This window comes from Sciurus vulgaris (genome assembly GCF_902686455.1).
Source record: "Sciurus vulgaris genome assembly, chromosome: 11".
NCBI classification, from domain to species: Eukaryota; Metazoa; Chordata; class Mammalia; order Rodentia; family Sciuridae; genus Sciurus; species Sciurus vulgaris.
Window position 1 is genome coordinate 39,015,788 of NC_136472.1, and position 22,726 is coordinate 39,038,513.

Sequence of the window (22,726 nt, forward strand, 5' to 3'; positions counted from 1 at the left end):
ATACTGAGCAAAGCTGATAAACAAAAGCCCACCAATGAGGGGACTGGCTGGGACAGAGGCTTCGTTGGTCCTGCTAAAGTTCTAAGGAAAGAAGGTCTTAGCCCTTTGTGTGGTCCTGATGGACAAAGATTATACTAGTTGCACTTCATTTCTGACATGTTTTGCCTCTGACCTTGAAAGCCAGGCTCTCCAGGGCCTACCCCAGGGGGGCTGCATGCAATGAAATTCCTGCAACAGCATCCACTCACAGCCTACCTGGTGCAGGCCCTGAGCTGCATGCTGCAGCCCCAAGCAACCCTGAAACTGGGAGGTGAGCCCCACCTCACAAGCAGGACAGAGGCAGGACAGGGACACAGGATGGGGAAGAGGCATGTGTGATTGCTTGTGACATGAGCTATAGGAAGGGAAGCCCAGGATGCTGTCAGAGCTTCTGAGAGGAGCATCCAGCCCTAAGTTGAACAAGAGGCTGGGATCAGGGGAGGTTTCCAGGGGAATTGACGCTTCTGCTGAGTCCCAAAGGGTCATAGGAGTGTGCTAGGTAAGGGAAGGGACTGCCGCCACCCACTGCCAGCAGAGGAAATGCCAAGTGTAAAGGTGCAGGGGACAGAAGTGAAATACTTCAGCGTGTAAGTTTAGGCTTGGTCCTGAGGCAACAGGAAATGAGGAGTTTTAAGCAAAGGAACACATTTTAGAAGGTTCCCTCGACTGCAAACTCCAAAGCAGATTGGAGGGTGGGGTTCTGTAGGCAGAGAGATAAATGTGGTTGGTGTTGCAGAAATTTAGGTGAGCGAGGGTGACAGTGTGAACTGAGGAAGTGGTGGTGTGAACCAGGATGAGAGACGGGGTTTTCAGGAGGGAGAACTGAAAGGAGCTGGTGGCGGATTAGATGTCGCTGGGGTGGCGGGGAGGGGAAGAAGAGAGAGGAGAGGATGTTTCTGCATGGGGGGGGCTGCCCCTCAGAGGAGAAGGCGTGGGTCTGCAGAGAGTGGGGAGGGGGAGCGGAAAACCAGATGGGATCATTTCTTAAGAAGATACTGTACTTTCTGCTCTGCCTAGTATCACAATTCCCATTTTAGAAAAGGCTAAGTCTCAAGATATAATTTCATTTAATTCTTTGTGGGGTGAGGAGGAAGGCGGGATGCGAGCATTCAACATTGGCATGCTCTCTCAAATAATTTGTCTAATGCTTTTTATAGCAGACACTACTGCACTATTAAAAGCACCCTATGCATTCTAGGCCTGCTCTGCTGCCACCGGGAAGTGGGGCTAAAAAGACGGCATCCGGGTTTGCTCACAGTTCTAGTGCTGCCTGCACAGCTTTTTCAAGAAACTCTTGAAACGAAACCCTTGAACACGAAAAATAAATTCCGGGCTCCCACCTTGTGAACCGTAGCTGTGCTTTTTGTATCTGCTGATTAAGGAAACATGATAAAAAGAGTTTCTGAATTCTGCAGCACTTTTATTAAACAAATCACATTATTTATTCATGCAAGACATCGCCGGTTTGCTCTGCAGGCAAAACACGATGCATGTTGGCATTGTCAGGCCCACGGGAAGTACTGTCATTTCCCAGGGGCCTCTAATGACAGGACTGATCCTAGGACTAGAATCCATGTCACCTCATGCTCCTCCCCTCCTTTGACACTTGTTGAAGGTCAAGGTTTCTCAACTCAGCATACTGATATTTGAGGCTGGACTATTCTTTGTTGTCAGAGGCTATCCAATGCATTGTGGGATATTTAGCAGTATCCCAGGTCCTTATCCCACTAGATCCCAGTAGCACCCCCTCCCCAAAGTGTGACAACTGAAAACGTCTCCAGACATGGCCAAATGTCTCCTATGGGAGGGAGGGCAAGGTCACCCCTGAATGAGAAACACTGATCTCAAAGAGGAATCATTCTGCTACATCTCTGACACCAGGCTGTGGCTTTCAAGTCCAACTGGAAGGACAGGGGCCTCTCACCTGTCTTCACCAGGAGTTTATCAGACATCTGACATTCCAGGTTGGACACCATTTTGCCAGTTGTGACCACTGCAGTCGATGAAGCAGGAAGAGAAGCATCCGTGTTTTCTGCTTGCAAAGGTGGCAACCGGGTGGCCTTTACTGAGGCGGTCATGGATGTCAACGCTGCGGTGACCGTCAGCGGGCGAGGGGTGGATGCTCTTGGCGTCTCTGGCTTGGTGGGGTTTGGGAGGCCGGTGTGCATGGCTTGTGGTTTCCTGGGGAGGTGTGTTGTGGACAATAGGCCAGAGGCAGCGCCCGTGTTCCCTGGCATGGCTGTGTGTGTGCTCATGGTGTGTGCTGTTCTGGCAAACATGTAGGTTGGCGTGAACGGGAAGGCCGTATGGACTGCCCCTGCTGTTGCCTTTGAGCCAGATGCTGCCTTGTTGGTGACATTTTTAGCTAGAGCAGTGGTTGAACTGCTCTTGGCTAAGCCACTGCTGCCAGTGCCCTTAGCAACCAGAGCTGCAGACAGCGCCGGTGGACTTGATTTCCTCAGAAACAACGTGGCTGCCGCTGCCGCCGCTGCTGTTGGTCCTACCTTGGATGACACCGAGGAGTCCACTGTAAAGAGAGAAGAGGCAAGGCTTGTCACTGGCCCAGAACAGACATGTCACTTGTTCTGATGATGAATGGATGTAACCTATGGATTAGCTGGGGTGAGAAGAGTCAGGTCTCTGGGCTGGCAGGCAAAACAACTTAGGTTCATTAAGGTAATTAACCATAATGAGAATGCCATTTACAGCCAAGCCATGGTTGATAATAAGGGCACAGATTCTGAACACTCTCAAAAAATGAGATCAACTACATGCCTACTTGGGCTGCTAATTCTCACTACTGAAGGGGAGGGTATGCGCCTTCAGAGCAAAGCTGGGTATCTGTGTTGAGCTTGAAGATGCTTTGGCCCTGAAAGCAGTCATACCTGGTTTTTGGGTATCAGGAAACAAACTACCTGCATTAGTGGTTGCACCTGTCCATTTCTTGGGGTGCTGAGAAGCTTGTAGCACTTTGGAGGGGGTCCTGGGAAAGGCACTGGTTGATACAGAAGGAGATTCAGCAGCTGAGTGATAGCCAAGATTGCTCTGGAATGATGTGGAAGCATTTATTCTTGGTGATGGATAGATGTCACTGGGAATTTGGGACCCTGTATCCGTTCCATCTGAAAGCATGTCCTGCAAGCTAGTTGAAGAAGATCGACGTGGCCAGGTCAGCCAAAAAGGATGGCTTGACTGGGCAGAATGTTGACTTGTGGATGGATAATATTCAACCTTGGCTGTTTGGAAGTCTCTGGGGTGGTTGTTATGGCTTGTGGGCCAGAGGTCAGTATGATTTCCAGCCAAGGTTACATCTGACTGCTGCACAGGCTGGTTGGTGTCTGTCCCAAGGACCAGATCCTGGATATGAGAGCCCTCTGAAGCCACTGAATGCTCAGCAGTACCTTTGATGTTCTGAGATTTTACTGCATTGGCAGCTGAAGTTAAACCACTGGGAAGAGAAGTGGAAGCTGAATGAATTTCCCAACTTGCAGAGTTAATTGTGTGGCCATTTGGATCGTAACTTGTTTGCTGTTGCAAGCCAGATATTGTTGATTCTCTGGAAAGGGTTCCTGTTTCTGCTGAAAAAGAACTCCAGAAAACATCTGTGGTTGTTGGCTTTTTCATGTCTCCCATTGTTGAGAAATCATCGACATCAGTGGAGGAGGGAGATGCTATCACCTGTTTGGAAGCAGAAACTGGCAATTCAGAATGGCCCACGGCAGCTGTGTCAGTCTCCAGCTTGGTGCTGGAAAAGCCAGGAGATGGGAAAACCACATGGGTGGTTTGAATGGTGGGCATGGAAGCTGGAGGTGATCCTGAAGGAAGGAGGTTTGTTCCTGATGTTGTAATGACAGGAGATGAAATAGGAGCAGTACTAAAGTCAGAGCTGAATCCATTTACAGTGTGAAGATTCAAAACTTCTTTACTTGGAAGAGCCTGGAAAGGAACCATCACATTTGTCCTTTCTTTTTTCCCTAAAAAGGCTGTCACGCTGACCTCTTTCTGCCAGGGAAATGTCCAAGTTGTGGAGAGAAGATTAGGAAGTTTGCTTGAGAGGAGGAAGTCTGTGGCTGCGGATCCATCACTGCTGTCTTCTCGAGGTGTGGGCATTTCCGGTACAAGGGACGGAGAGGTGTGCTCCTCTGCAGGCTGAAGGACAGTCACCGTGGAGGGAAGGTGGCCTTTCCCATTTGATGGTGATGCAGGAACTGCCCCAGAAAAGATGGCTTGCCCTTGACCCAGTGTAGTAAAAGGCAGCAGAGCAGACACCAAAGATGTGTGTTCAGTTGAAAGGGCAGGCCTTCTGGAATTCTCTGGATCTGCTGACAAATGCGGTGGGTTAGCAGAGTCATTTGCAGTAGTAGCAGGGGCTAGCTTTCTGCTGGTCATTTCTACGGTCACTGATTCTGTAGTCCGAACAAATGAAAGCTCAGCCTCCTGAGTCGCTGCTGCCGTGCTCTTAAAAGTTGGCAAAGACACCCCATTGTGTGCTCTTTTAACCCCCGCAGTGTGGACTGGGTGGGTGGATGCAGGACTTGAAGCCACTTCCAACATGGACCATGAGGGGGTCTCACCTGGAAGCTGAGGAAGACCTCTAGGTGCTAGGGAAGTAGGAGGCAGATGGGCCAATTCTGCCATGGAGCTCAAACCCCCAGGTGTGGGCGAGCCTGTAGACCAGGGACCCTCTGTTGGGGACAGCTCAGAGTACTGCTCTGCTGAGGATCCAGAAACACCTAGATGAGGGACACCTATGAAACCCTGGTCATTTTGGGATGGAGTGTGGCTCATTTTGTCAAAAACTGGGTTTAGGGCATCAGCTACCATCCGAGCTGAGGAGTCAGGTGGAGCTATTGAGGTGAACGAAGGCACATGGGTGGACTGTTCTGCTGGCTTAGAGGGGGTGATGGAATGAGGTGAGTCAGGGGTCAATGGAGAGGATGAAGGTGGAGGAAGAAGTGGGAGCACACCTGATCTCAGGGGATGCTCTGGAAGGGAAGGAGTCCCTACCCGCGGCTGAGATGGGGAGACGGCACTCAAGGTCGCTGATGGGACTGTGGACCACGGGGGAAGCATGCGGGCGTGAGGCAAACCTGACACGTCCGCTGCTTCTCTTCCCCCTGGAGGCCTCGGTTGGACCAGGGACTCGCTGGAATCCTTAGAAGGCTCTAGGGAGGCGCTCTGTCCGCTTCCTTGGTAAAGGGAAGAAGAGAAGTCCACGTGAGCCCTGGTCCTGCGGTGTGCCCTGGGTGGAGGTGTCTGGGCTAACTGTAGCAAGCTCGTGTTGTCAGGGGACTGTTCCAGCACATTCTTGATTCTGTCCACTGCCAAGGAAGACTTGACTTCTGAGAAAGGCCATGTTGGTGAAATTGGTAACAACTTCCCATGAGAAAATGACTCCGGGGTTGGGGTGACGTGGATCTGCAGATTATCTGTTCCTGGGAAACAAAGTATTCACAGTAAGGCATTGGAATCAGGAAGGTGCTGGAGCGGGCAAGTCAGGCCCTTTCCGGTCACAGAGCTTGAGCCCATCATAGAAGATGCTTGAAACAATTCCAGCAACCAGTTAAATCATTACAGATATCCATAGGGAGGGGCTGGTGAGAAGCACTCTTTTTTTTTTTTTTTTTTTTTTTTTTTTTTACTTGATGTATGTACTACCTAAGATTTAGCACTCTTTGATGAAGGGATATTTAGGCAAAAATGTGGAAGATACTCATGTATTTTTAAAAGTTCTACCTTTATTTATACCTTGAAAGTACCAAACAATAAATAGATGGGGGAAAAGCCATCTAGATGAGGGGTAACAGGACACAAGAAAGAGGAAGGAGGAAGGAGGTACTGGGAAAAAATAAGATTCCATGCATGTGTGATTATGTCAAGAGGAACCCTGCTATTAGGTGTAGCTATAATGCACCAATAAAAACATTTTTTTAAAGAGTGAGGAAAGTTTTATTACGTGCAGCCAGTAAGGACAACTTGGGATAACTCTCAAAGCAATGTCTCTCCCTGAACAAAGAAAGCAAGAAGATATTATTGAAGAATAATAAAAACATTTTAAAAAAAATACCTTGTACCACCTATGAGGTTTGAACTGTAAAACTCACAACTAAGGAAATCAAATAAAAAAGTAGCTGTCTGCCATGCCCAATGACACCAAGAGTAAGCCTCCTAAAGAAGGACCGTGCATCCGAGCATGAATCTTCTTTTAGGTCCCTAAGGAATCCCAGCTGAAATATCTGAGGTGGCCTGTTAGAAACGAAGGCTCATCCAGTGAAGTGTATTTCTCTTCTTGGGTTTAAAAGGATTCCTGATGCTATCATTCATGCCGTGTCAAGTAGCAAAGGAGATTTCTTTCAGATTAGGCTGTTTCAGAAAGAAAAATGACTCACATCCAACCTAGGATGGGAGATACCTCTCACAAGGCCGGGTGTCACTACGAGCACCTGCAGGGACCAGAGCTGTCAGAACTCACGTGCGAAACCATGGGCAGAGGAGGGGGAGCTCCCCAGGAGGGGAGGAGATGAAATCGTCAGGAAGCTGAGAACTTCACCCATCCTGTCTGATGCCTCTTTCCACAGTTCCTCAGAGCGGTGGTGCAGAGTAGCTAAATGACCTTAATTAAATATTTAGAAAAGATTCTTCCAGAACTTTCTACATGGGCTATTTGATAGAAACAATTACGCCAAGAGGTGAAGTCAGAAACTCTGGGTCTGCTCATATCCTCAGCCCCCTGGAGCTGCACGTGAGCGTCTGCGCGATCGTCACATGGGGCCAGGGGAGCACATCCTAACTACCCACTGAGCTGTGGTGAGCAGCAGATGAAATGATCATAGGGGTGGAAGGATAGACTTTCCAAACAGAGAAGCACAGTACAAATAAGCTGTTGTCACAGGCTGTGCGCCCTATGTTTGTGTGTTCAATGAAAGAGGACACTGTGGTCCAGACAAGGGACACCCTTTGCCAGAAGCCACATAACTGATCACGGACAAAAGCAGGTCTGGATGCAGCAGCTCCTCCCTCCTGCGCGGGGCTTCCTCTGCACACCGCTTTTCTCAGGCTGGTTCCTATTCTCCACTCACCCCATGGCATTCTGCCAACCAGAACAGCAAACAACTAAAGCTCAAGTCTTATTCTATTGGAGTCTGTAGAATAAGCAACATTTTCTGCAGTCACAAAAGCTAAGTAGTAACAGTTCCTTGAAATGGTCTTTTCTGTTGCCTTTTGTAAGGCTTGGGAAAGGAAGGGGTATCTTTCACTCTGAATTAGTGAACACATGAAAAAATTTTTCCTGATTCTTTGTTTTCTTGTTTTTAAAATCTCCCATGCTTGGACTTTACAGATGCCAAGAAATGGTCCTCAAGTCATTTTTAGAACATGCTGGGGTGTAAGCCAATACTACAACCATCTTTAATGGATTTGATGATCCTGTCTATAAGCAATACCAAGCCCTCTGGGCAAGCCATCTCATAAGCCCCACTCAGTCTGACTGGCTCCTTATGACCAGATCAGAATCATCAGGACTCCTACCTTCAGAGTACAAAGCTCCCTCTGGCCTCGGCTAGGCAAACCTCGCCTTAAACAAAATCAATGGCGAGATGTATGTAGCTTCAGGACACCAAAGTCTACACAGTATTGCCTTCAGATGCTTCAAACCTTGGGAACTGCTTCATAGTTTGCAGTGGATGTGCTTCTACGTTACCACATGCAGACCAAGGAGCCATTTACCCGCAGTGAGTTGCAATGTCACACTGAAGGTGGATACAGCTTTCACACTTCCATCCTTCCAGTTCGTGTTACGTATTTCCTAGGTAGCTTCAGCTTCACACTTTGCATGCAATCTGGATACACGGGTGAATATAGAATCCCTATAAGGTTGTTCTACATTTTCCACTTACGCTTTTTAGTCCCTTTTTATTATTTGAATGTCGGTTCCAATATATACATGATTTCTTCTTTTGTACTTTCATTGAAATAGATTCAACCATGGGTTCGATTCATGGACTCAAGAGTCAAAATGAATTTATCTTGTTTCAAATAAATAGTCTTGTAACTCAAAAAGTATGCTGTAAGCCAAGTAGCTTTTGCTTTCAGTAGGAGGGCTCACAAAATCACTCACAAAAATCTTGCCAACAGGATGGAAGAATGTGTGTTGCCATATGAGAGTGATTTGTATCTAACTGAGTGACCACAACCAAAGAAGGCTGATAAAAAATCCTATAAGCAAAGTGAAGAAAAATGGTCTCTAGTGGATTTGCTTCTAGTAGATTCTGCTGTTGTCCCAATCAGAATCCAGTATTCCCCAAGATAGCTCTCATGGAAACTCTCTTTCAAATGCCCTGTGAGGAAAAGTTTCTACAGGAAATTTTGAGAAGTCGTATGCTACCCTCCCCTGTGAGAATCACGGATGCTGTTCACTATCTATTTCTGTCTTCCCCTTCTGAGCATGTGAAGTTGTGAAGTTTCATGACTAAACTTCGCAGCTACCGTTGGGGTTGGATGAGGCCATGTGATTGGTTCTGGCCAATGAGGTGTGGGAGGAAATGGCAAGCATCACTTCTGGGCTAGGGCATTTAAATGCTGGAGGAAGATCCTCACTTTTTCTGTAGAAAAGAAAAAAAACTATAAAAGCCTAGAAATATTATACTTCTACACGTTGTTGCTGAATTTTTAAAAATGGAGGAAGAGGAAGAAACTAGAAGTGTTAAACATGATTGCTGATCTGCCAGACTGGGTCCCTTGGGGACTATGATAAGCAAAGGCCCTCTCTGACAAAGGACGAGCAGGCAACACGAACAAGAAATTAGCTTTTGCTGTCATCGTAAGTGGAGTATTTTTTATTATTGAAGCACAACCTAATTTACATTAGCCTATTTAGGAACTGGTTCCAGAGTGGATATGGAACTTTATGTATGTATATTCCTATGTACATCAACATTTAAATAAAGACTAAGAAAAGTTCCATAGCTAAATCACTCAGAGTGCCTGATGTATAGTAAAACATCAATAGATATTTGTTAAATTAAAATCTATTTAGCCAATATTTCTCAAACATATTTGACTCCTGATATATATTTAAGGTATTTCTCAAACACATTTGACTTCAGAGTGTACAGACTTTTAAAAGATGTACATAAAGCCAAGGGGAAGACTGTTTGTTGAATTAGCAAATGACACCAAATTCAGAAGAAAAATTGGCATCAAGAATTTCAGAGAAACTTGCTTCAAAGACATATCATCTGACTAAAATCACTGGTAATGGAAGACATGGATTAGGATTAAACATGAAGGCTTGTCTTGATTTTTAAAAATTCCCTAGACAAGAACAGGTCTTTCCTTTTAAGAGTAGCTATGTTCCCTGTAGGAGAGCTGACCAGAGTTCATATGAACTAGAAGAGGAACAGCCTAGAAAGGCAATGACAAAATTTTAGTCTGCATTAAAAATTTTTTCACTCAAACTAGAAAAATATACTTGGAAAATAATATCTATATCTATAATACTTATAGGAATAAACAATAAATAATGAAAGGAATACTCATTTACCCATTACCCAGTTTAAAAATAAAGCCAGTGTTTCTAGAACCCTCATCCTGGCCTCCCTCTGGTGCCTTCCCTCTTTCTCCACTCCAGAGACAGCCACTGTCAGAGGCTGCATTTTAAAAAATTAGTCGATTTACCAGAGGATCAAGTCGATGGTTCTCTGTACTGTTCACAGTATGCCTGGCGCTGCTCTGAGTATGGCATTTAAGACATTAAGACACTTGTACCCACTAGTACCCCCCCTTTCCATCCCCCCACTGCCCTTTTGGCTGTTTTTCAATATACAAGGGTATGTTTTGACATATTATAGATACACAGAGTACAACCCATAACAACTTTGATCCCATTATTGTGGTTGTACATGATGTGGAGTTACACTGGTCATGTAGCCATCTATGAGCACAGGAAAGTGATATCTGATTCATTCCACTGTCTTTCCTAGTCCCATCCCCCCTTCCCTTCCCTTCATTTCCCTTTGTCTAATTCAATGAACTTCTATTCTTCCCTTCCCTTCCCTCTTTCGTTGTGGGTTAGCACAGAGAGAACATTCGGCCTTTGGGTTGGGGGGACTGGCTTATTTCACTTAGCACGGTGTTCTCCAGTTCCATCCATTTACCAGCAGATGCCATAATTTCATTCTCCTTTAAGGCTGAGTAATATTCCATTGTGTATATAAACCACATTTTCTTTATCCAGTCATCTGTTGAAGGGCACCTAGGTTAGTTCCATAGTTTAGCTATTGTGAATTGAGCTGCTATAAACATTCACGTGGCTGTATCACTGTAGTATGCTGATTTTAAGTCCTTTGGAAGATGTTTTACATCATAAAGAGGAGCCAATTTTTAAAGAGGGGTCTGGATTCTCAGACAGGAGTAAGATTCCTAAGGTACACAAGGCTTCTCGACTGGCAATGCACAATGTGCTGAAGTATTCATTTTATTGGAATATCTATTTATTGGAAAATCTTATTTATGAAGAGAAATATTATCTTGAGTAGGAGAGAACAGTCACATGACTTTTTAAAGGGAAAACCAGGGCCTTCAAAGACACATTGACAAATGTGTGTACCTGACACTGACCCTGGAGAGTCTGTTTACCCTTCTGCACAGTGAGAATATTCTGACAGTAAAGATCCTTAATAAGGTTGATTGAAGAGGATCCAAATCTGTCTACACCATGCAGAAAGGGGTTGAGTGTGTAAGCTAGCACTCCAGGAACTGAATTAGGGTCAGGGGGAAGAAGGCACAAGGAGAGATTATGCCCAATAATAAAAGATTTCTCCAATTATTAAAACTATGGAAAATGGAATTAGCTGGCTGCAAGTAAGTGAGTTCTCACCACTAGAAGCACCCAAAGGTACATGTTTTAGATTGACTCATTTCCACCTTCCTTCCTTCCTGCCCTCCTCTTCTGTCCATCTGTAAATGTCTGCCATATGACAGACACCGAGTTAAGTAATGGTTTAAAGAAAAAAACATACATAGTCTCTGGCTTCATAGAACTCACAGCTCTCAGGGAGATATGGATGTAAAGCACACATTCTCACAAATGTAAAAACAATAGATGAAAGATGCATTGTCCTTAAGAGCAAGCAATGGAACTTGATCAAGGAAGTGAGGAAGCACATCACTGAGGAAGTGACTATCAAGATCCAAAGAATGATTAGAGGCTAATTAAGCAAAGAGGATAGAGGAAAGAATTCCATGTAGAGGAATAAGCAAATGCAAAGGCCCTGTGGCAGGTAAAAGCACAAGGACGAGGAACTAAAAGAAGGTAGCCACAGCTAGATTGGGCAGAGCAAGGTGGGCATAAGATAAGGTTGCAGAGGTAGGTGTTGGCCAGACCACTGAAGCACTGCAGATTTTAGTTTGATGAAGAGGGTGAGGGAAGATGATGTTCAGGAGCAAAATTGTATGTTGGATGAATCATTTTGTCTGTGGAGTGAAAAGCTGACTGGCTAGGGGCAAGGGTGGATGACAGGAGTCACAAGTCACCTGCAATGTCCCAGGCATGAGATGACAGGAAGGTTGTAAAGAAGGGTTGAGCCCTGGGTAGGAGATGAAAATAGACAATCCATTATGGTCCCTTTTGATCCTCAGAATTAAGGATTCTAGTATTCCTTATGTTTGTATTTATACATGTGATGACTTTTTTTTTTTAAATAGCTCAGATTCTCCTTTATTCCTCCCACTCAGAGGGGGAGACTTTGTCCCCGCTCCTTGAATTTGAGTGGGCTTGAGTTTGTTCAGCCAGAACGTGGCAGGCATGATGCCACCTGACGTCACAAAGGGCCATGCAGCTGTAGCTGGGGGCCTGGACCACTGCCTTGTGCTCACTCCTGGAACCTGGATGCCACTCCGCGCACAGCCCACGCCCCAGCAGAGGCCATTCAAACCACGTCGACCACAGTCCAGCTGAGTCATGCCTCCCTGGCACCCCAGCCCAGACACTGGCTGGAGAATGGAGCTTCTCGATCATTCTACTCCCAGCTGTCTCAATCATGCCTGCTGTTCAAGTCTTCCCACCTGAAGACCCAGACATCATGAAGCAAAGACAAGCTGTCCCCATTGCCCTGTCTGAAGTCCCCAAACCACGAGCATAACAAGATGGTTGGTTTTCAACACCAAGGGCAGGGGGTTGTGGTACAGAAATACAGTAAGTGAAGTTAATGCACAGGGGGTCATGTCGCCCCTCACTTTTGACACGTTAGGGACACGCTATACCTTCAATCAGTCTCAAAAGGAATCAGAAGTCAAAAGATACAGGACCCTTAATTTCAATGGAAAATAATTCTTACACATAAGATTTTACACTCATATCTATGATAATTAAGTGAATTATCTATCTGTATGTATTAAAGTTGGATCATGAAGAGTATAAGAACAGAAACATTTCAAGGGGAAAATGAAAGCTAGGGGGTGTTGCTGAAGAAGGGGAAAATAAATTTGGAGTGCTGGGCAAAGACCAGCTACAGAGAGCTTATCACAGGACAGCGGGAGAGGCCAATGGGAGTCGGGCATGCGGGGTGTGTCAGGCACCCTCAGTGGCCCCCGGGACCCCTGATGGTCACAGCTTTGGTGATCCTTCTACTTGAGTGTGAGCAGAACCTGTGGTTTGCTTTTAACCCGTAGAATGTGGTGAGGGTGCTGGGATGCGACTCGGGATTCTGTCCTCTGGACTTGCTAGCAGACTCGCCCTCCTTGACGACTTGATGAAGAAAGAGGCCATATTGCAAAGGTCCACATGGAAAAGAACTGTGGGTGGCCTGGAGGAGCCACGGCAGTCTCCAGGAACCAGGCACAGCCCTGTGGAGCTGAGAGACAGAAGCTGGCCCTTCCGCATGGCAGCCACAGCAAATAAATTCTGCCAACGATCTGCCTGAAAGTGGATTTTCCCCAGCTATGCCTCTACATGACAAAGTGGCTCCATGCCTATAGCCTGAGACCCTGTGCAGAGGACTCAGGAAAAGAGGCCCCAATCTCCTGACCCATGGAAAGATATGAGATAATCAAGAAAGGTTAAGTCTCAAAAGTTTGTGGTAAAATATTACAAAGCAATAGAAAACTAACACAGGTAGGAAGCAGGGAGCTATGGAAGGTTGTATGGTGAAGCAGGAGTGTAGGAAGAAGAGAGAGAGGACAAAATACCGGCTTGAAAAGCAGCAAGAAGGATGGCGAGAGGTTGCCATCCAGACAGTCAAAAAGAAGCCCAAGTTTGTGTGGAGTGTCTCAGGGAATGGGCTGTGAAATGAGAAGTTTAATACAGTGCCTGGGACTCACAGAGAAGTTATCTGAATAGAACACAGGACTCTGCAAGAGCAGAAATAAGGCCACAGCAGCAAACCACGTTAGGATAGAGCTTTGAAAACAGGCTGAAAACTCTTAAGTCAAAAATCCCAATTTTTAAGGGGAAAAAAAAAAATCAAGCTATTCTAGCTCAAATACCAAATTCTTGTTGTTTTTTTGTTTTTTTTTTTTCCCCAACAAACTCCCACGGACTCCCTAATCTCCTCTCATCCCTCCCCGCAAAACCATGGCTTTTTTCTTCTTAGAGTGATGTGGATTAGGAAAGATGAAGAGGAGAGATGGATTTATGTTAGAAATAAGAACAGAAGCAAGCAAGATGAAGACCCTCAGAACGCTGAAAAGTTAAAATGAGCCGTCTTTTCCCATCTCAAGGGAACAAGAGCAGGTGGTGCTATAAAACCCGATTTGACGATTTATACACGTGCATTTTAAAAGAAGCTTGTTCAAACCAGGTTTAAATAAAATCGTCCTTCTCAAATCTTCTAGGAAGTGACAGTCACTCACATAAGAACATCAGATTTAAAAATAACTTGCACAAAACGGGGTCAGTGGGCAGAAGCAAGCAGGCGCAGGTTCAGTGCCCAACGTTTCTGTGAGTTGAGCAAGTTTGCAAAGAGTCCCAAGAACGCTGAACTTGGCCTTGAACTAGAACCGTCAGGAAGTCGTTCATTACCAAGGAGAAACGTGACGGAAGAGTTGAGAATGTGCTGGGCCAGGTTTGGACACACAGAGCCTGTCATTGACTGGTGTCAAAAACCAGGCAAACTACCTCCCTAGGCTCCCAGACCCCAGAGCCCAGCATGGTACCACCCAGACGCAGAGGGACAGATGCTTCCGGTGCCTGTCTTCCCCAGCATCCTGGCGCTGCTACTTCATCGTCCTCTGTACTTGGACACAAGTCACGGACCCTGGCTATGATGTTGCCATGCTCGAATTTTCTCGGCGAGTATGTGGTAAGCAGAACTTGAACCTTAAAAAGGCACCAAGTCCATCGGGCTCCTCTGTTGCTGTTCCCTCCGCTCCAGCCTCTCTTCCTCAGCCCCTGTGCTATATCAGTGCCCAGCTTGTGGCTGTTTTTAATCCCAGACCCACCCACTTTCCAAAGCCCCCCCGAGTCTGCTACTTCAGGAGCTTTGTTCAGGTTCGGTGCTGTCCTGGACGGCTTGCTGGTTGGCTCAGAACCATTCAACCACGATCACAGTCCTTTCCCAATCAGCGCTGTTCCTTCCTTTGACTGCTGGAGACATTAAGGGAAAGGGAGTCTTGCCAGGCCAGCCCAGGTGCAAGCAGGGCTGTTTCCAACCAGTCATGAGATGGTCCACAGCCTGCCAACAGGTTTCCATAGCACGACACTAAGAAACCACATCTAGTCACTACAGTTCTTTCACATAGGAAACTAAGGCAATCAAGTAATGAATGGTAGCATCTATGCCAAACCTCTCTTTCTTATGTGTCAGAGGGGGGAAAAAAATCTGTATGTGCCCACTGGGCCCTAGAGTCGGGCTGCCTGAATCCAAATCTTCTCCTCAAATTGCTAAATCAGTGTGATCTTAGATAAGTTACTTAACCCCTCTGTGCCTTAGTTTCCTTATCTATAAAATGGGAATGATAAAAGTACCTACCTCATGAAGTCTTTTAAAGGTTTAAAATGAGAGGATATTTGTCCTGAAAACAGTATCTGGAACACAGTGCTCAAAAAAATGTTAGCTATTATTGGTATTATTATCCTTATTTGTTCAGCCCAGGATAGGCATGAATGTACTCAGGCTTCCTTGGAGGACCTGGATGCTAGTCACAACTCAGAAATGCCTGCAAATCTTGCATTTTCAGAATCCCTCACATCTGTACAGAATTAAAGTTTGCAGAATAGTTTCATATCCATCATCTGGTCCTTCACAGTACCTGTGAAACAGAGCATAAAGAGTATCATCCCCATTTTACAGGTGAGGAAACTGGGGCTCAGAGAGATCAAGTGCAGGCTTGATAGTCACACTACAGCCAAGCAAGACTCGGGCCCCTTGACTCCAGCTCCAAGGCTCTCTGCAACACATGGCAAGAAGCAAGTTTTCCTCCGTGTGCAGGTCTGGGGGTTGCATCACGCCCCCAAAGTGACCTCCACAGATGGATCCCACACGTGGCTGCCTCTTCCTTCTGAGTTGGATGATGTGTCTCTCTTAGGCAAACATTACTGAGCACAGCTCTAAAGCACAGGGACCTGTCAGGCTTGGATTCCCAGAAGGTCAAAAGAGATGGATTAAAAGCCATCGCTATGCTGAAGTTTCCATCCCACACCCAACACCCACTTATGCATCAAACCCTGGCAAGTTCTGAAGTTAGGCGCCTGAGATGCTCTTGCTGAAGATGATTCCTCTTGGGGCTCTTTAAAACAAAATGCACCAGTTAATAGAATCCAATTGCCATTCCTTGAAGCTATGCCAGCAAAGAGGGTTCTGTGCATGGCACGGACAGAAGAAGCATTTTAACTTTCAAAGCTCTTTCGCAGCTATCTTCCTTTATGAAAAGTTTGTTGCTTTCAAATCCTTTTTGTGAAACAGGTTTAGAAATAAAGATGATCCCACCTTCCCATTAGACAATACAATTAGTATTGTCCCATTAGTAATACAATTTCACTTTCAACTCTGTAAACCTGGATTTATATGATCATCGCAGAAAATTTAGAAAAGACAGAAAAGCAGGAGGAAAAGAGGAGTCCCATTCTTCCTCCTTTGTCCCCCTGATAGGCATGTTCTGGCAGATCCAGAAAATCATGATTTATACAGTAGGGAATGTCACTTACAGGCTTTGAAAGCCCTTGTTTGTTAAATTTATAGACTTGTGATCACACTGTACCATCCAACTTCATATCTTTTTTTTTTTTAACTTTTAAGACTATATTAAAATCATCTTTTCATATTGGATAAGGTTGCATATTACTTCTACTAAGACGTGGCCATTACAATTTGGCTGAATATCCTCCAACTGTTACGACACCGGTTGCTTACAAATGTTCAGTATGATAAATAATGATCTCCTTTTAATTTTGGCGTTGCAATCCCTATTCAGCAGGTAGGGTAGCCACAGTGACTTTCTCTTCTGGATGAGGCAACACACACTCGGAAGGTCACTCCTAGGGGAGACTATTAACTGTATCAAGAAAAGTAACACAATGGTACTTGGGAGGTTTCCTCTTTCTTCCTGTACTGGCTTCTTTCTGATGGGGTCATTAATAAGCTTAAAGTCAATCATAAGAAATACAATTAACCACCAATAACCAATCTTTAAAACTGGAACAATCTTATCAGCAAACCTTCCCAAAGTTTCATATTAATTTCGCTACTTTATGTTAATGGCCCAAAAGGTACTTGAGTTCATTTAAGTTCATTAGGCAAGAAAGACTTTAGGGATACAGGAAACTCTGTACCTAAAGAAGAGCAGTAAGAGGGATTTGGAGAGTTGGTAAGAAGAAGAAAGGCATGACCAGTCCTCACACATTTGGTAGAGGTTTGAATGTAAATCTCTTCCAAGAATTAATCCCATAATTAAGATGTCACTGTTCCTATGACTCCTTATTTTTAGCTCTTCTGGAGTACCTTCCCTTTCTGCTTAATATTACAGCCAATAATGTCCCTGGTCTTGGTCACTTATTCCACAACTACTTATTGAACACTTTCTCTAACACTTCATCACAAAAATGTTGAAACATAAACCTCTCCATGAAGGTCAAGTGTCACAGTGTAGGGTGTGGGGTCTGGAGTCAGAGCAGCTCAGTTCTTCGCCCAACTGCCTTGCTTCAGCTGGATAAACAAGGCAAGTTACATGACCTCTCTGTGCCTGTTCACTCCTTTCCAAGATAAGAATGATACTGCTCTCCCAAGACTGCTTTGAAACTTGAAGACTTTAATTCATGCAGAGTGTCTGGAACATCTCCAGGTATATGGTCAGCTGTTAGTTATTATGATTCTCATCAAGAAGCACAATGTCTCAGGAAGAGGTTTTGGAGTTGTATCTTCTCTCTAAATGATGATAACCGTTTGTGGCCAATTTTTTTCTGTCTTCTGTGGAATCGCTCCTATTTCTAACAATGGATTCCTCTTCTCCAACAGCAACCCTCCAGTGAGCGCCTGCGCAGTCCATCTGGCTTTCTAAGCATCGCAAGGCTCACTGTGCTTCTGCATTAGATTTCTCCCTATAGCCTGCTTATTTCCACAAGCAAGCATGTGGTTTTGGGGATGATTTACACAGCAAGGTTACAAACAGAACAGTTTCCCATGAAGATTCCTCCCAACTCTAACTACAGCTTTAACTGCAATGCCAACAGGTGAAAGGAGAGGTGGAAAAATATGCATACGCATACATGTACTCTACAAGTCCCTTACATTTTCTTAATTCAAAGAATTCTTAACATTTCCCCAGCATTCAGTTGAAACAGTTACTATAGCTAGAGGACAATTGACAGCCTGGAATGTTCTCCTCTTAGAATAGATTTTTCTTAAAGGAAGCTATTTTTCATATTTAAAGAGGGGGAAATGTGTCTCTCTCCTCAAAAAAAAAAAAAAAGGAATTAATAAAAAATAAAAGATGTAGGGGCTGGGGTTGTGGTTCAGTGGTAGAGCGCTTGCCTAGCACTTGCAAGGCACTGGGGTCGATTCTCAGCACCACATATAAATACATAAAATGAAGAGCCATTGACAACTAAAACAAATATTTTTTTAAAAGATGCAACAACACATTATAACACAAAGAACAATCAAAAGGATAAATAAATTCAAAAGCTGTCTTTCAGTGTTTGGGGGAAAAATAAAGAGTAAGACAGTAAATCATTCATAAGCCAAATTAAGGGAAAAAACGAGAGGGGCTGGGATTGTAGCTCAGTGGTAGAGGACTTGCCTAGCATGTGTGAGGCACTGGGTTTGATCCTCAGCACCGCATAAAAATAAATAGATAAAATAAAGGCATTGTGTCTATCTACAACTAAAAGAAAAAAAATTTTAAAGAAAAAAACTAGAGATAAGTATAAGATTTTAGGAAAGAGAAAGGAGAAAATCATCAGTAAGGAAAACATGAAAATAATTGTAAGAGAAATCCACATACAAGTCCATAGCAAAATGTTTGAACATTTAGAGGAAATTAATAATATTGTTGATGACCAAAATTAATCCAGAAATGGAAAATCTAAACAGATAACCAACTAGGAAAAAGAAGCCACTATTGAAGGTGGCACCAGGTCAGGTATATTCAGTTGAGTTCCACATGACATTTAAAACAGGTAATTTCAATGTTATCAAAATAATTCAGGACCTTGAAGTGCATGGAAATGCCTCCACTTCATTTTATAAAACTAGTACCTTTTTTTTTTTTTTTTTTTTTTTTTTTTTTTTTTTTTTTTTTTGTACAGGAGCAGTTTATCACTGAGCCACATCCCAAGCCTTTCTTATTTTTTTATTTTGACACAGGCTTCACTAAGTTGCAGAGGCTGGCCTTAATTTTGCAATCCTCCTGCCACAGCCTCCCAGGTCACTGGGATTACAGGCATGCACCATGGTGTCCAGCTAAATTTTTATATTAAAATTCAATAGAAATATTTTTAAAGAAATTTAAAAATGTATAAATGAATACAAGGCAGCCATGCAAAAATGAGTGGTTGGGTCATTTATGAAAGATGGCAGAAGTGAGCTAGGCAGTGAGTTCCAATCTCACAACACAAAAAGGAGGCAGCAAAGGAAAAGCAGAATTGAGAGGGCTCTTAAGAAGCTCACAAAGCAGTCCTTCACTTAAAAGAAGAAGTTAGAACAATACCAATGGGTAGACATACAAACAATTTGAAAAACCAAGGGAACCATCCCAAATAGTCCATAATGCTTCAAGAACTGACTTAAGTGACACCACAGTAAAGGAAATGACAGAGAAAGAATTTAGAAAGCATGTCATTAAAATATTCTATGAGCTAAAAGAAGATGTAAGGAGTGACATCAGAGAGCAAATATAGGGAGTGAAAGATCACTTCAGTATAGAGATAGAGATTCTGAAAAAGAACCAAATGGAAATCTTGGAAATGAAAGTCTCAATAAACCTAATTAAATATTCAATGGAAAGAATTGCCAGTAGATTAGACCACTTCAAAGATAGATTTTTCAGGCACCAAAGACAAAGTATATATCTTGAAAATAAAGATGACCATAGAGAAAAGATGTGAAGAGACCATGAACAGATATTCAAGAAATATGGGATAACATTAAAAGGCCAAATTTAAGATTCATTGGGATAGAGGTAGGCTCTGAAATATAAGCTAAAGGAATGCACAATCCTTTTAATGAAGTAACAGCAGAAAAATTTCCAAACTTTAAGAATGAGATGGAAATTCAAATATAAGAAGCATATAGGAATCCAAATACACAAAATTGCAATAGATCCACTCCAAGATGCATTATAATGAAAATGTCTAACATACACAATAAGAATAGAATTTTAAAAGCTTCAAGAGAAAAACAAAACAACTAGTCATATTGAGAGGTAAATCAATCCAGATTTCAACTGATTTCTCAACCCAGGCCCTAAAAGCCAGGAAGACTTGGAATAATATATACCAAGCTCTGAAAATGAATGATGCCAACCAAGAGTACTATAGCCAGCAAAATTAAGCTTGAAGATGAAATAAAAACCTTCCATGATAAACAGAAGCTAAAAGAATTCATACCTAGAAAGTCTGCACTACAAAACATACTCAATAAAATATTTCGTGAAGAAGAAATGAAAATCAGCATAGGGAGAAATTACACTAGAAGAATAGTCAATTAAAGGAGAATCAAGTCTGATTTAAGCATTATAAATGAATCAAAATGGCAGGAAATTTTAAAAACCCCTCTCAATAACATTAAATGTAAACTCTTCAATCAAAAGACATAGTTTGGCAGATTGGATTATAAAACAAGACACAACAACATGCTGTCTGCAAGAGATTCACTTTGCAGGCAAAGACATCCACAGACTGAGTAAAAGGATGGGAAAAAAGTATCATTCACATGGGTCATGTAAACAAGCAAGGGTAGCTGTTCTCATATCAGATAAAATAGACTTCACACCAAGATTAATCAGAAGAGGCAAAGAAGGTCACTTCATACTGCATATAGGAATCATACACAATAAGATATAATGATCATCAATATTTATGCCCCAAACAATGAAGCATCTATGTACATCAAACAAGCCCTTCTAAATATTAAGAATAAAATAAACCACAATACAATAACATTGGGTGACTTTACCATGCCTCTTTCACCACTGGATCCATCATCCAAACATAAACTAAATAAAAATTCTACAGATCTAAAAAATACAATTAATAATATGAACCTAACAAACATCTATAGAATACTTTACCCATCAATGACTGAATTCACTCTCAGCAGCACATGCAGCCTTTTTTAAAATAGATCATATTTTAGGTCACAAAACAAATCTTAGCAAATATAAAAAAAAATAATACCTTGCATTCTATGAGATCGTAATGTAATAAAATTATGACTCAATGAAAAGATAAAAAACAGAAATCACTCTAAAACCTGGAGATTAAATAATTCATTTTTGAATGATGACTTGATAACAGGAGAAATCGGGAGAAATTTTAAAAATTCTTAGAAGTAAATGAGAATAGTGAAAAAAATATAAAAATCTCTGGGATACTATCAAGGCAGTTCTAAAAGGAAAGTCCATAGCATTGAGCTCATACATTAAAAGAATAAAAAGATATCAAATAAATAATCTAACATTACACCTCAAGACCCAAGAAAAAGAAGAACAAATCAATACCAAAATTACTATAAGACAAGAAATCATTAAATCAGAGCTGAAATAAATAAAATTGAGAATAAAAAAATACAAAAGATCAATGAAACAAAGAGTTGATTTATTGAAAGTATAAACAAAATTTATAAACCCTTAGTCTAACTAATCAAAAGTAAGAGGGAAAAAACTCAAATTACCAAAATCCAAGATGAAAAAGGAAACATCACCACAGACATTACTGAAATCTAGAGGATCATCAGCAACTATTTTGAAAATTTATACCCCAATAAGCTAGAAAATTTTGAAGATATTGACAAATTCCTAGAGACATATGACCTGACAGAATTGAACAAAGAGGATAGAATAAAACTTAAGTAGATCAATATCAAGTAATGAAATTGCAGCAGCTATCAAAATCATTCCAACAAAGAAAAGCCCAGAACCGGATGGATACTTAACTGAATTCTAACCTTTAAAGAAGGACTAATACCAATCTGTCTCAAACTATTCCATGAAAGAGAAAAGTAGGGAACACTGCCAAACTCATTCTGTGAAGCCAGTATCACCCTGATACCAAAACCAGACAAAGACACGTCAAGGAAAGAAAACTTTAGACCAATATCCTTGATGAACATAGACGCAAAAATTCTTAATAAAATATTAGCAAAGTACACACAAAAACACATTAAAAAGATAGTGAACCATGATTAAGTGGGTTTCATCCCAGGGATGCAAGGTTGTGTCAACATATGGAAATCAATAAATGTCATTCACCACATAAATTGATGGAAGGTCAAGAATCACATGATGGTCTCAGTAGATGCAGAAAAAGCATTTGACAAAGTAGAGTATCCATTCATGTTTAAAACATTACAAAAACTAGGGATAGAAGGAACTTACCTCAACATTGTAAAGATATATACAACAAACCCAAGGTCAACCTTATACTGAATGGAGAATAACTGAAGGCATTTCCTTTGAAAATAGGAACAGGACAAGGATGCCCACTTTCACCATTCCTATTCAAATGGTCCTTGAAACTCTAGCCAAAACAACTGGGCAAGAGAAGGAAATTAAAGGGATACAAATAGGAAAAGAAGAGCTCAAATTATCTATGTTTGCTGATGACATAATCCTACATTTGGAAGACCCAAAAAACTCCACCAGAAGACTTCTAGAGCTCATAACTTAATTCAGTAAAGCATAAGGATACAAGATCAACACTCATAAATCAATTGCATTCCTATACTCCTATAACAAGTCTGCTAAGAAAAGATATTAGAAAAATTATCTGATCCACAATAACCTCAAAAAAAAAAAAACTTCAGAGTCAATTAACAAAAAGATGAAGGACCTCTACAATGAAAACTACAGAATGCTAAAGAAAGAAATCAAAGAGGACCTTAGAAGATGGAAAGACCTCCCATGTTCTTGGATAGGTAGAATTAATATTGTCAAAATGATCATACTACCTAAAGTGCTATACAGATTCAATGCAATTCCCTTCAAAATTCCAATGATGTTCTTCACCAAACTAGAAAAAGCAGTTATGAAATTCACT

The 22,726-nt window shown here is 42.5% G+C and overlaps 1 protein-coding gene across 9 annotated transcripts in view; it reads right to left on the minus strand.

The window, feature by feature from the left end:
* Window positions 1-22,726, minus strand: part of KIAA1549L (KIAA1549 like) — a 253,214-nt gene that overhangs the window by 102,551 nt on the left and 127,937 nt on the right. For 3 of the 9 annotated variants that reach the window (XM_079104421.1, XM_079104420.1, XM_079104425.1), the window contains exons 2-3: window positions 2,925-5,474; window positions 1,964-2,566 (exon numbers count right to left, since the gene is read on the minus strand). In XM_079104421.1, coding sequence (XP_078960547.1) covers window positions 1,964-2,566; window positions 2,925-5,474 — 3,153 coding nt within the window. The remainder of the gene's footprint in view (window positions 1-1,963; window positions 2,567-2,924; window positions 5,475-22,726) is intronic. The other 6 variants (XM_079104428.1, XM_079104427.1, XM_079104424.1 and 3 more) reach the window with 5 other exon arrangements.